Raw genomic sequence first — 14877 nt, forward strand, 5'->3', positions numbered from 1 at the left:
ACCGGGCCCATTGTGATGAAAACGGTTCGGGTACCCAAGACATGTACCGGGTGCGGGTCTGGAACTGGAGAGGGCGAGGTATGCGGATCTGAGGGATAAGCCTTCGTCCAGGGCGAGAACGGCACGCACTATGGGGAGAGCCACAGCGGGACTCGGCTGGTCGGAGACCTACACTGCTGGCTGACTCGTGTAGGGGAGGAAGATGCCAGAACCATTGAAGAGGCGACGTTGGACGACGACGTAAGTGGGATGAATGGCAGAGCAGAAGTATTAGCAAAGAGGGACGGTGTTAGGGGTTATGGCATAGCGGAACAACGGCGGGTGGAAGCCGGCGGAAGTGGAGAAGCGGAGGTGATCAGTGCGGATAGGGGCGTGATATTAAATGATGCTTACAAGGATCAGTTCCTGATTCAAAATGGAAGAAAGGTGTTTCTCAAACATGTCCAGGATGACAATTTAGAGGATGAAGTGGGCCACAGAGGTACCGAAGTTGAAGCAGAAGACAGCAGCAGTCAGAGCTCAATATTGAGGGAACAATTACTGGAAAATGGGAGGGCTTGGGAGCTGGCCAAAAAGTCAGGTGCTATGCTTCGTAATGAAGAGGATGACATCATGACGATCCTCCAGGCACAGAATTAAAAAATAGCTCGAAAAAGGAAAGTGGCTAAGCAGAAGGAGAAAATGAGACGATGCAAGCCCAAACATAAAAAATAGGTGTGTAAGAAAATTTTTTAATGATTATTAGTGCTTGGAATGTTAGGGGGTTACGGGGGGAGGGGAAGTTGAGAATGGTGAAGGATCTTAAGAAAAAATATGGCTTAAATCTGTTAGGATTGATTAAAACTAAACGCCAGGTTGTGACAAACTTTGACGTTACAAGAATTTGGGGGCATGATGGTTCAAGTTGGGAATATGTAGGCTCTGATGGTGCGTCTGGTGGTCTTTTATTAATATGGGATGAAGGGGTCTTTAAAATGAATAATTGCTATAAGGGAGAGAGGTGGTTGTGTGTTGAATGAGTAATGTTAAAGAATAGCTTCAATTGCACATTTATCTTGGTCTATGGCGCACATAATAGAGATGAGAAGACTCGTGTTTGGGAGGAGCTGAGCTATATAGTTGGGCTATGCCAGGTTCCTTGTTGTTTTTTGGATGACTTTAATGAAATATTACATGTGGAGGAAAGGAAAGATGCAACTAGCTTACCATGGTCTGCGGAAGAATTCAAAGATTGGATACAAGATATGCACTTAGTGGATCTGTCACTCACTGATCGCAAGTTTACATGGTTTCAAGGACGATCTTGCAGTCGTATAGATAGAGCACTGGTTAATGTGGAATGGCTAGAAGAGTTTCCAGAGACTCGGCTACGAGGTGGCCCTAGGGGGTTGTCAGATCATTTTACTATAATAGTGGAGGACAAAAAGCTGAGGGGGGGCCCAAGGCCATTCCGAAGCCTTGATTCGTGGTTCACACATGACGATTTTCTTAGTATGGTTAAAGAGGAGTGGAGAGGGTTGGGGGACATACAGTTCACAGATAAACTGAAGGCGCTGACAATTCTGCTAGGAAGATGGCATAAGGCCAATTTTGGTGAGATGGATAACAAAATTAAAAGATTCGAGGAAAAAATCAAGAAGATTGATGACCTGGTGAGCAATGGAGTGTATGATGAAACGATGGAGGCTAGAAGAAAGGCGTTGGTTACTTGTTGTGAGAGATGGTATGTAAGAAAGGAAGTACATTGGAAATAGATGTCTCGGTCCCGACATGCGAAGGAGATGTATAAAAATACAAGGTACTTTCACAATATAGCTTCATCAAGAAGGCGGAATAATAGGATTGATACTCTGGTAATAAACGGCAGGTAGGTCAGGAATCAAGCGAGAATCAAGATAGCTATCAGAGACTTCTATAAGGATTTATATCATCAAGAAGCTTCTCCTATGATAGGATTCAGAGATGGTTTGGTAGGCAAGATAGATGAGGTGGATGCTATAAATATAGAAGAGATGCCGTCGGCAGAAGAGATCAAAGAGGCTGTGTGGGACTGCGAGTCATCTAAAGCGCCAGGTTGTGACGGGTACAACACGAATTTCATTAAGAGGTGCTGGGGTGAGATTGGGACTGAATTCACGGCAGCAGTGCTGGAATTCTTTCAGACATGCAGATTACCAGCGGATACCAACATCACTTGGGTGGCACTAGCACCCAAGTTCGTAGGTGCAAAGGAGATCAAAGATCTACGACCTATTAGTATGGTGGGGTGCGTTTACAAGGTTATCTCGAAGGTGCTAGTCAGCAGGATGAGGGCAGTGATGCCGGGGTTAGTAGGGGAGACTCAGAGTGCATTTGTTAAGGGAAGAAAAATACATGATGGGGCACTTATTACGTATGAAACTGTACACTGGCTTAAGTTGAGGAAAAAGGAGGTAGCAATAATAAAGTTGGATTTCCAGAAAGCATACGATAGAGTGAAGTGGAGTTTTGTTGACACTGTTTTACAGAAGATGGGTTTTGGGCATAAATGGAGAGCGTGGTTCATGGAGTGTGTGACAACTGCATCTATGTCACTTTTGATAAATGGCTCGCCATCTAAGCCATTCAAGATGGAAAGAGGTTTGAGACAAGGCGACCCACTCTCTCCCTTCTTATTTGTCCTGGTTGTCGATGTGCTACATCGAATGATTGGAGAGGCAATAAGGAACGGACGTATATCACCGTTCTTGGTTGGAAGAGATAGTATAGAATTGTCACATCTGTAGTTTGCGGATGATACTATTCTACTCTGCCCACCTGTAGAGGAGACTATCAAGAACTACAAGCGACTTCTGCGATGTTTTGAGTTGATGTCAGGGCTAAGGATTAATTTTGACAAGTCCAGTTTGATTCCAATTAATTGTGATGAGCAGTGGGTCCAGCGTATGTGCAACTTACTGGATTGTAAGGGGGACACTCTTCCAGTAAAATACCTTGGAATCTCTTTAGGAGCAAATCCGAGATTGGTGAAGACCTGGAAGCCTATAATAGGCAAAGTGGAGGAGAAACTCAGTCTGTGAAAAGCTAAGGTGCTAAACAAAGCTGGAAAGGTAGTGCTCATTAAATCAGTCTTAAATAGTCTGCCAGTATATTATTTAAGCTTGTTCAAGATACCGAAGGCTGTTGCTGTAAGGCCCACATCGGTTGGGGAGGGGAACGAAGCATGCCTTATAAGGGTGTGGATACCTCTCCCTAGCATGACGCGTTTTGACGAGTGAGTGTGGGGGGCTTCGGCTAGCATCCCTATCGTCAAAGGCAAAACCGTGAGGCCTTGTGTGCCAAAGCGGACAATATTGTGCTAGCGGGTGGTCTGGGCTGTTACAGATGGTATCAGAGCCAGAACCTGGATCGATGTGCCAGCGAGGGCGCTGGACTCCTTTAGGGGGGTGGATTGTAAGGCCCACATCGATTGGGGAGGGGAACGAAGCATGCCTTATAAGGGTGTGGATACCTCTCCCTAGCATGACGCGTTTTGACGAGTGAGTGTGGGGGGCTTCGGCTAGCATCCCTATCGTCAAAGGCAAAACCGTGAGGCCTTGTGTGCCAAAGCGGACAATATTGTGCTAGCGGGTGGTCTGGGCTGTTATAGTTGCTGAGAAACTGATCTCTTTGCAAAGGAGATTTCTGTGGAGTAAGGAGGATGGTAGAAATGGTATAGCATTAGTAAGATGGGAAGTGGTGCAGGCTCCTAAGAGATTAGGCGGGTTGGGAGTGGGAGATGCTATGATCCGTAATACAGCACTACTGTTTAAGTGGTGGTGGTGGTTTGCAAAGGAAGAGTGCCCTTTGTGGAAGAAGGTCGTATGCTCGTGTAATAGTCTGAACCCCAACGAGCTCCTGTCAACTCAAGTGCTACCTGCTAGAGGAGGCCCATGGAAGGATATTTGTCAGCTACAAATCACAAATCAATGTATAAGGGATAAGATGGTAACATGTTTGTGTATGGAGATTGGTGATGGGCGACAGACACGGTTTTGGGAGGATGTCTGGGTACTTGGTGGATCTCTGAAGGATCAATTTCCGAGGCTTTTCTCTGTTTCAAACCAATGTGGATCTGTTATTGGGGATTCCGGGTTTTGGGATGGGTTAGAGTAGATTTGGAACTTCCAATGGAGGCGAGAGCTGTTCCACTGGGAGTTAGAACTCCTGGGTCAATTACATGAGGCATTGAGACCTGTGAAATTAGTGCATAACAGAGAGGACAGAGTGGTATGAAAATATGATAGGCAAGGTATTTTTTCAACTAACTCATTCGTGCAGGTGCTACAGGAAGAAATGCTTCTAGAGGAGGTGACCAGTTACAGCTTCATGAAGACCATTTGGAAAGGGTTGGTCCCACTAAGAGTTGAGCTGTTCGTTTGGTTTGTTGTGATCGGCAGGGTGAATACAAAGGAGAGGCTAAGCCGGTTTGGGATTGTCAGCGCGGAAGATAGTGTCTGTGTCTTCTGTAATAACGAGTTGGAATTTGTACATAACTTTTTTCCAGGCTGTGTTTTTGCTTGGAAGGTGTGGAATGCTTGGATAGCGGTGTTTCGCCATCAATGGTCTTGTCCGGGATCCATGAAAGAGCATTTTCTAAGTTGGACAGAGGAACCGAGAAGTCCGGCGGATCGGAAGCCGCGACTAAGATGCTTTTGTGCCATCGTGTGGAACATTTGGTTGGAAAGGAACATGAGAATCTTCCAGAATAAGAGCAAAGGTGTTGATGAGGTCATTCGCATGACCGCGACTAGCGTTAACGAGTGGACAGGTGTTGACCCCCTTTGTTGTTGATGGCAATGCCGAAGATGACATGGGGACTATTCGTTGTTTGTAGTGATTATTTTAATTAAGTAGGTTTGTAGTGTTTATCTAGCACTTTATGCTCCACTCTATTGTGTTGAGCTTTTACTTAAAAAAAAAAAGCATAACAAAGCAAAAGGTAAAATGTAACAATTATCACATAACTTCAGAGAGAAAAAGTGTAGTTCACTCTTACAGAATGAAAATTACACATAGAATCATTGGAAAAAAGTAAATCTAAAATGAAAAAGCTTTTTTCGAGGCTGGACTTAGAAGACGAGCAGAAAAAAAGATAATCAAAAGTAGCAATAGAAAGATAAAATCACTCAACAACAGAAAATTGAAGAAATCGAAGAGTCATCCAATAAATTTAATAAGTGACATTGTTGATAATGACGATGATGAAGATCAAATAATCATTCAACAACCGAACAATTTTAACACAGCAACAAACATTACAACAACATTTGACCAAAAGTTTTAGAAATTAAAAAGAAGAAAAAAAAAACGAGCATTCAACAACCTGAGCAAAATTAAAAGCAGGGCCACTAACCTTCGACGAAATCAAAAATGAATCTTGATCTCCGAAAGCGTTTTTCTTTCCCCGCTGAAATTGAAACAGTCTAAAAGAAAAGAAAAGAAAGGCTTAGTCTTCTCCTCTATCTGCTGTGGATCAATGTAAAATAGTGAAATGGCCACATTCCCAATCCAATGCGGCAAGGGTCCCTCATCCCCATGACACATGGCCTAATGAAAGAAAGAGGTAATTTGTTTGGCGCCTAAGAATTCTTTATGCTGGCTGTAACCCTGTAACCTTTACCTACCTAGCCCTTGTTTTTGTTCTAGACTCGCCCGGATATGAATGTGCAACAGAGCGAGCCGGGATAAAAAAATCTGAAGTTTGAAGCCGAAGATTCTCGCACAGGAACAAGCGTAGACCCGTAGCTCGCCTTTCACTCAGTAGTTTGAATGGAAGCCATCCCCTTCGCACACCCTATCTAGCCCAGTTCTGGCAGCGACCGACGACACGACGGCGATAGCAGAGAAGCCAGCAAGGATGGGGACGACGTGCCGAGCTACCTGGGTTCCGGACAGAGGGAAGAGGAAGAAGCGGAAGCGCTGAGACAGGGGACGGCGGCGGTAAAGAACCTAGGGCTAGGATTTTGCCGTTTTGGTTTGGGACTTTCACTGTTTTGCTTGAGAAGGGGGGGCATGAATGATATTAGGGGAATTGGAGAAGATGAAGAACGATTGATTTTTAGTTTTATTGATATGTTTTGCTTTGCTTTAGAGGGGGACACGAATGATTAGGGGAATTAGAGAAGATGAAGAACGATTGATTTTTGGTTTTTTTTTTAATATGTTTTTGTTTTGTTGTTTAAATTATTTGAAAGTTAAAACTATAAAATTAGGATTAATTGAATTCTAAAATTTGATTAATTTAAAAGGGTATTTTTGTCTAATCAAATAAAGTAAGGATGTTTAAGACTTTTTATAAAATTAAATTAAAAATATTTTTTTTATTTAATTAAAAGGGATGTATTAGTAAAAGTGGTGATATAATATATATTTAAAAAAAATTAAATACTGATGTGAAAAATAAATTTCACGTGGCTTGTTACTATTTATCCATATTTTAACGTATCGGTACATATGAATTTATCATCATACCGTAGTAAACACCTAAAAATTATGCAAATGGGATACTTTACTAATATAGTGATATTGAAGTTAAGTCTCAAAGTGGTCCCTGAACTTGCACTCGAGCCTTAAAGTGATCCCTGAAGTTAATAATTACTCAAATTTGTCCCTAAAATTGTTCTCCGGGACTCATAGTAGTCCCTAAAATAATTTCCGTCCATCCTTATCATCGGAAGGACTGAAACAACGTCGTTTTGTATTTATCCCAAAAAAAATCATAATCTCCAACATGATGTTGTTTTGTATTTATTAGAAAAAAAACATAATCTCCAATTACCTTCACCAATTCTCTTCTTCATCCTGTTCTTCTTCTTCAAATTCACAGTAACAACAACAACATCATCATCATTGCAAATAATAATTAAACTATCAAATTCATATTAGTTTATGTAGACATCCGATAATCATGCTCAAGCCAATAATTTGATTTAAATAAGAAAAACTTTTATAAATCATAACAGTGGCAACAATAAATATGCAATAACATCACATCGATCAACAACAAAAATTAAAACATAAGCAACAAAAAGAATAAATGATGGAAGAAGAGGCAGAGCAGACCGACGGAGTAGAAGAAAGAAGCAGGCTGCCGGAGCAGAGAAAAGTAGAAGCACATGCATGAGAGGAGGCGCCACGGTGGCCCAAAAACAAATTAATGAAAGGGCGCGACGGCGGCAAGAGAGGTAACGCCCGCAAAAGGTTTGCCTTCTGTAATTCTTTCCATCTTCCATTATCTCTATGTGAATTAACAAATTATTATTTTATTTCTTCTGAGAGAAAAAAGAAAAGAAGAACTGAGGATGAATTAGGAAAGGAGAAGGGGAGCGTGTAAGGAAAAGGAAGAAAAAAATTGAGAAAGAAAAAGGAAGAAAAATTTTGGAGAAGGAAAAGAAGACCGTAAAAAGAAAAAAAAAAGGAACTGGGAATGGGAAAGAGAAAGGGGAGCGTGGAAGGGGTAGGGGAAGGAGAAGGAGAACTGAGAAAGCGTTGGGGAAGGGGAACGGGAGTGTGAAAGGGAAAGAGAGAAGGAAACTGGGAATGGGAAAGGGGAGCGTAGAAGAGGAAGGGAAAGAAGAAGTGAAAAAGGATTGCGGAAGACGAAAGGAAAAAGGAAACCGGGGAAGGGGGTTGTATTTTTTTTAAATATAAAACGACGTCGTTTTAGTCCTTTCTAATGGTAAGGATGGATGGAAATTATTTTAGGGACTATTATGAGTCTCGGAGAACAATTTCGAGGACGAAAAAATTATTTTAAGGACTACTATAAGTCTCGAAAAACAATTTCATGGACGAATTTGAGTAATTATTAATTTCAAGGATTACTTTAAAACTCGAGTGCAAGTTCAGGGACCATTCTAAGACTTAACTCGTGATATTGATATATGATTAAATATTAAATAAATAAATAAATAAATAGATGACTTGTTTTGAATTTTTAATACCAGAAATCTGTCAGAATTAGATTCTTATAAAAGCCACACAAACACGTAGCTATTTTCGCCGGTTACCAAATCAAGTTGATTACCAATAGTATGATTTCACGTTGATTATTACGTCTTTCTACGTGATTAACAGACCTTCCTCCTTGCACACACACCACTCGCTTGTAGATATGGATAAAAATTTAATTATAATTTTATAAAAAAAAATTATCCTTTCTGGGGATAGTCAATTAGATGTTGCGAAGGCAAAGCCAATTGACTAAGGCCATGCAATATCTATGTTGTCCATGCTAAGTTTGAATTATTGAATGTGATGCAATATTTGTTAACCTACTCTATGGTGATGCTAATCATCATATATGTCAAATAAGGAACACCAAAGGAGGTAATGCTCTCTTTGACCATTTTGACGACCAAAATAAATTACATAGGGCAACAATATATTTGGCTTACAAGTAATTTGGGAAACAATGACATAGGTATATATCAGAAAAATTTTCATGCATCATAAAAAAAAAGGCTAAAGTATATTTTGTCCTTGAAATTTATCAAAAATTTTAAAAATATTTTGTTTCAATTTTGTTTCAATTTTAAAGTAAATTTTAAAAATATTTTATTTTGTTTCAATTTTAGTCCAAAAGTTTTTGATTTGCATAAAATATATCCGCAATAGCTAAATTTTCAAAAAATTTAAAACCAATCCAACAAAAATATATAAAAATTATGTTTGATTTGCTTGTGTTGGAAGAATGTTCTTATGAAATTGTCGTTGCATTGGTCTTAAAATTTTTGAAAAATTAGCAGCCAGGGAAATAATTGATGCAAATCGAAAACTTTTAGGATAAAATTGAAACAAAACAAAACTTAAGAGTATTTTTAAAACTTTTGCCAAATTTCAAAAACAAAATATACTTTAAAAATTATGCAGACAATTAATTGTGTATTACAGCATTAATAAAAATAACTAATTTTCAAACTCACTATTCAAAAGTCATCTAAACTTATAAATCTGATTGAATAATAATACACAGCATCAAAATTAAACTTTTTTTTTTATCAGGGTACAAGTAGACTTTCCTATACTTATTGTAGATTGTCATATCCCAATCAAGCAAATACAAACCACCTTTAGTGTTGGATAATAAATAATAAACAGAGAATAAATTATTACAAGGATAAAGTCTTAATATAGCAACTGAAACTTTTTCCTTGTAGTTGTTGATTGTTTACTCTCTTTTAACTGTTAAATTAGCATTTCCTTAAACAAAAGAGATATTAAAAGGGAAAAAATAAAACCAAGTGGTAGAAATTGTTAGGTTCGCTGTTGATATGAATTCCAAAAATGAGTAGCGATAAAAAAATTTCTATCCCGATTTCATTTCATTTGGTTTGTGATAAACTAACACTCGCACTCATACACATAAAGACCTACTTTCAGATGAAATCATTGAAATCAGAATGCACTTTTACAAAGGTCCTAAGTATTAGAACAAATATATTGATATTGGATTTATAAGTGGTTCCTAATCACTTTGGGGGGTACTCCATGTTTGCTTCTTAAAGAGTAGATGATGTTACAACAGCAAGACTGAGACCGAACCTAGTTACTGGTCAATTGTCATTGCTTCTGAGCCTCCACTTCCATTCTCCATCCCATTCTTAAGTTCCTCGGTTGCTATTCTTATCTCCTCAACCAGATTCTTCTGCTCTTCCTCTACCGTGTTCTGCAACTCATCCACCTGAAGAAAGGTTAAGCAACAGCGACAGAATGAATGTTACTGTAAGTTGTTTTACAATGCACAACATTTTCCTTTCCAAAATGCAGGATGCCAGGATACAACATACAACTACAAGATGAAATATTAGATAGAATAAAGAAAAAAAAATTACATATACGCAGTTTTCCTATCATTAGCCGACCCCACCTAGTGGGACAAGGCTTTGTTGTTGTTGTTGTTTGTTGCAGTTTTTCTATCATTCTAAGCATCACACAACATATTCAGCAAGCTTAAAGGTTTAAACATGGCACAAGATTTTAAGACATGAAAATCAGTGTTGTTTCATAAATTTAAAAACCAAATACTGTAGTCATAAATCTTGGCCTTTTAGAAGGATTGGCTTGTATTTAAAATTGGCAACCTTTGATCGATATGTACCAAAAATATTAAGTACAGACTGGAAGAACAACTTCAGCAACACAGAAGAAGAGAAAAGCAGAATATAAAACATTGTTTTGGAATATTTGAACGGAAGAGTCTCACTGTCTGAATCACAATCACCATCGACATACTAATTCAACAGTTTCAATTTTACATCTGACAAAGGTGAGCATAACAGAGATATAAATCTCCTGCAACCATCAAAAGATAAAGATAATAGTTGTGTTAACAAGTATGACAATATACGTTTGGATAAAGTTGTAACTTTTTAAGAATGTTGGACTAAGATGGGAGGTGCTTACATTTGCAAAATAGCACATGGTCACAATATGTTACTATAAGGAACGTAAGGAAATGACAAATATGGCATAACTCTTGCACATTTAATCCCAAATTTTAGACTAGCTTTATAAGATAAGAATAAGCATTTGTGTTGAGTTCCATTATCATCAGCGCAACGCGAGAATGGATAGAAAGAAATGTACAATGTGAAGTGTAATTCACCCTTTTATAGGGGGATGACTAAAACTAATAACAAGTTAACTGGATCATTATAGAAGAAATGCTGAGAGAATGAGTTACTACTAAGCACTAATTCACTAAACCCCCAAGTCTTATCTCCTTAGGCAGGGTTGCCTATACATATTACATGAGGCCATAGTTCCTTGTCATAAATCATATCTGAATTAAACCCATTTAAGCTTAAATCTCTATCATAACATGAATTACTACATTGATAGTTTTTTTCTATTATGTCTATTTGTAATACTTGTTCTCCACTAAATAAAATCTCCTTAACATTATTAAGAAATAATAAAGAAGAAAAAGTGAGACATGCTTGAGTCCAACTTTTCATACTAGTATGCCACAGCTATTCCTCAGCACAAATGACTTGTTCTGTCTATCTGTCTGTTAAAATAGCATTCTATTTTTCTGTTTTTGCATTCTCTTTTACAAAAATGAGTTCTATTTCTAAAATCATTCAGACTGCACCAATAAGTAATGCCTCAATAAGTAATGCCTCTGTGCATTCCATGGCAAGCCTATCAATTTTAAATCATCATGCAATTCCAATCTATAAGAGTATTTAATTGAATGCCGTATGTGACCAATGGCAGCTAGATATTATGAACCTATACAATTTATGCATTTTTAGAGAGTTTAGTTTTACTTTGACACCATGATGCAGCCAGGACCAGGAGCATTTTTTCCCTTTTCGATAAAAGAAGATTTGTGTTGATCGTAAGAAAGAGTATACAAGAAAGAAGATGGAAAAAAGATCCTCTACACAGAACCAAAACATACAAAAAGAACTATGAACAAAGCATAGCTTTCCAATCTCTCAAAATATATGAGCGAATATCCTCTAAATAGACTGTGTACTTTACATGAACAAGAGGCCAAGCACTTGAACTCTATCTATCACAAAACATGCTTGTCATAAAATGAAAATGAAATTGAAGGTGCAAGAATTGCACTTCAACCACATACTCCAGTTGGGGGCATACATTAGACATTGCCACAAGAATTTGGCCTCCTTCCCATTTGTTATACCCATAAAGCTTCCAAAAGCCAAGGACATTATATAGAGGGTTGAAGAGAAGGTAAATAACGGAAGTGGGTGGGTAAGTGGAGGGAAAAGAAGGGTATGTGTGGGTGGAATACTGGAATTGACCTCCTAGCATAGGATCTAATAGAATCAAAATTTAATACCAAATTGGATTGAAATACTAGATGTTCCAATTTGCAAATGTACTTCACTTGATTATACTAAACTAAACATGCTCTAGAGTAAATTACCAACGTTAATTGAGTTTGGAACTAATCAATTAAACTACATGAAAGCCATAATTCATAGTATCTACAATTACCACACAGAAGCATAACAGATAAACACAAAAAGGCAACCCTAAACCACAAAATTGATTCAAATTCTACAAAAGAAAAACAACAGAGCAATCAGATAAAGCCATCAATGCATATAGCATAAGCAACAACCACTCACCACATGCAACAAAAGAGCAAATTGCTTCTTCCGAAGCTCCAACAATCTGGAACCAGCAGTATTCTCCATGTCCAACGCCATGATTTCTTTCTCCAATTGCGTAATGAGCTTCTGCGTCTCTGACCTTGGCGGTTGCTGAGCAACCAATTTCCTGATAGCCTCACACTCCTCTTTATGCCTTCTCTCAACTTTACTCTCTTCCAGAAGCTTCTTAAGATCTTCAATGTCGTTCTGCGCTATCAAGATCTGTCGATTCGTTTCGTCCTTGAGCTCGTTGAAATTCTCCTGCTCTCTGATATTTGCATCAACAATGGCTTTGCTCTTCAGAAGCGGGATCTCAAAAGTCGTGAGCTCCTGCAAGAACGCTCTCGCGAGCTTATCGCAGTCACTGTAGTTGTCGGCGTCGTCCTTTTCAACCTCGGAGACGAAAGCGGTGAACTTCTTCTGAAGCTTCTTCAATGGAGGCTCACCCCTCGTTGTTGTTGTGCGAGTGAGAAGCCTGTGTTTGATGATGACGTCATCTTCGGCGGGACCGAAGGCGTATGTGGCTGCAACTGCCTCTCCCCTCCCTGAAACCTTTCTCCCTTTCAGCATCTCAATTTCTTCACAAAGCCACTCTCAATTCTAAGGTTCTGAAAATCGGACCGGTCATCAAACCGCTTTAGTTATTATTATTGATTTATTGGTCTAATCGGTCTAACCGTAATTCAATTGGAAAAATTGTTTTATAAAAAATAATAAATAAATTATAAATAAACATCTTAAAATATTTTTTAAATTTAAAATCATACATAAAATATCACCAATTGAATGTAATTAATCATTAAAATATGCAAAAACTTACTCCAAATTTGTTGACAAGTAATAAAATTATACTTCCATTAAAAAGATATGATTAACAAGGTTAAATATTGAAGTTAGTTAATCAGACCAAAAAAGAACATTTCCCAGTTGTCTCACCGAGTCCAGCTAGATGGAACAAACATCACTGTGTACTATAGTAATTCTAGATCATATCTTACTTTTCCATCAGACGGTGAAACAACAGACTCAGTTACAGAAGATGTTATTATCTTCACCAGCTCCCAATTTTCATTTGAAAGTTGAAGCCAACACTGAACCTTCAGAAGTAAGGGAAAGAAATAGAAAATTCTAAACTATCCATGTCTTACTAATAATGAGAACAGAAAAACTCAATCTCTTGAACTCAATAATTACTTCAGTTATCCAACAAAATAATTGCATCACAGTTATCATAAACTGATTTCAAAGCCTAGAAGTAGAGTGAAATTAAAAACATGAAGCATATAATAAATCAAAAGATCACTAATTGCAAATTTTTTAATAAGAACAGAAGTTAAGAACAATGAAAAATGAAGAAAGATTAACAGTTTTCAACTCAATTTTAATAAAGAGTGAATCAGTAACATAGGCAGTGCAAATTTAAAATTTTGAAGTTATCAATTTAAAATTTATCATCAAATACAATCAGTGAGCAAAGCCAATCAACCAAGCACTGACTGAGCATTCTGTTCTGATTCCGCGACTGGGAAGCAACAAATTCAAGTTACAGCAATAAATTTAACAAATCCTAGTAAAGTCCCGATTTACAGCAACATTTAGACCAGCAACAAGGCAAATTTATTGATTAACAATTCAGCAACATGCAAAAATACAGGGAGAAGGAAAATCTGGAAAAGAGAGAACAGGGAAGCGATGGTGCAGGGACTCACCAACGGTCGACGGCGAGTCGGCGACCACCCGACGGAAGGCGACGAAGCAAGAGACAACCCCACGAGTTGCTTCTCCCGCCGGCAACGAGACAGACGAACCACGAGATGCCAGTGACTGAGACGAGACTCAAGTGAGAGTGGGAAGCAGAATCGAGCAGAGACAACCACGGACGACGAGCAGCAACCAACACGCACAGCTCGAGCACTCACTGGCGGAGGGAGGCGCGAGCAGCCGAGCACAGAGGAGAGAGGCGATATGCAAGCACACGACGCGGAGGATCCGGCGAGAGGCCCGAGAGCACGAAGACGGAAGTTCTTGAGTGCGACGGACGGCGGCAGCAGTCTCTCACTCCGACAGACGGCGACAACGATTGGTGGAGGCTAGGGTTTGCTTTCTTTGGTGGAGGCTAGGGCAGTTTGCTGAAGGAAGGAGTTGGAGAAGGCGGGGATAACGCGTGCAATACTGCAATGCCTATTTGGCTATTTCCCTTTTTCAAGGAAGGAAACGACGTCGTTTTTCATAAATCGGCCGGATTCCAATCCAATACGACCGGCTAATTCAGTTTTCCAACAGTTTTTTTTTTTCAAGTATTTTCAAACAGTTTTTTTTAGTCAAGTAGATTAGACAACTTCAATCCTAGGTATTATACCTATACATTACATACTTACACAATACACACATACACTACATGGGTACACTACTACTAACATGGATTCTATATTCCTCACTGAGGATTCGAACCCGGGTGCAGCTCTTAGTAAGATAGGTGATACTGCTATTGATCCAAGGCCTCGACTGCATTTTCGAACCGTTTTTAATTAGATGGTTTTATACATTTGGATCGGACTGTTTTTTTCGTCGATTTTCAATTGAACCGATTTGACTAGTTGGTCCGATCTGTTTTTTATAACCTTGCCTTTTTTTAAGTGATTTTTTGTGAATTAAAAAAAAATTAATTTTCTATGCCAAAATTTCTTATAAATTCACCTGAAAGGCCTAACTACAAGAAAGATTG

General features: G+C 38.7%; 2 protein-coding genes across 2 annotated transcripts; one reads left to right on the forward strand and one right to left on the reverse strand.

The window, feature by feature from the left end:
- The first annotated feature begins 1022 nt into the window (after positions 1–1022).
- On the forward strand, positions 1023–1754 carry LOC107627078 (uncharacterized). Its single transcript, XM_016329945.1, has one exon. It carries the CDS (start codon positions 1023–1025, stop codon positions 1752–1754), a length of 732 nt encoding a protein of 243 aa, XP_016185431.1.
- A 7553-nt stretch (positions 1755–9307) lies between these two features.
- Positions 9308–14475, reverse strand: LOC107625167 (THO complex subunit 7A). Its single transcript, XM_016327745.3, has 3 exons — positions 13862–14475; positions 12129–12760; positions 9308–9703 (listed from the first exon to the last, which is right to left on the reverse strand). The coding sequence occupies exons 2-3, from the start codon at positions 12720–12722 to the stop codon at positions 9569–9571; spliced, it is 729 nt and encodes a 242-aa protein (XP_016183231.1). The 5' UTR covers positions 12723–12760; positions 13862–14475; the 3' UTR covers positions 9308–9568.
- Between the last annotated feature and the right edge of the window lie 402 nt (positions 14476–14877).

This window comes from Arachis ipaensis, chromosome B2, assembly GCF_059453495.1.
Source record: "Arachis ipaensis isolate K30076 ecotype BB chromosome B2, ASM5945349v1, whole genome shotgun sequence".
NCBI lineage: Eukaryota > Viridiplantae > Streptophyta > Magnoliopsida > Fabales > Fabaceae > Arachis > Arachis ipaensis.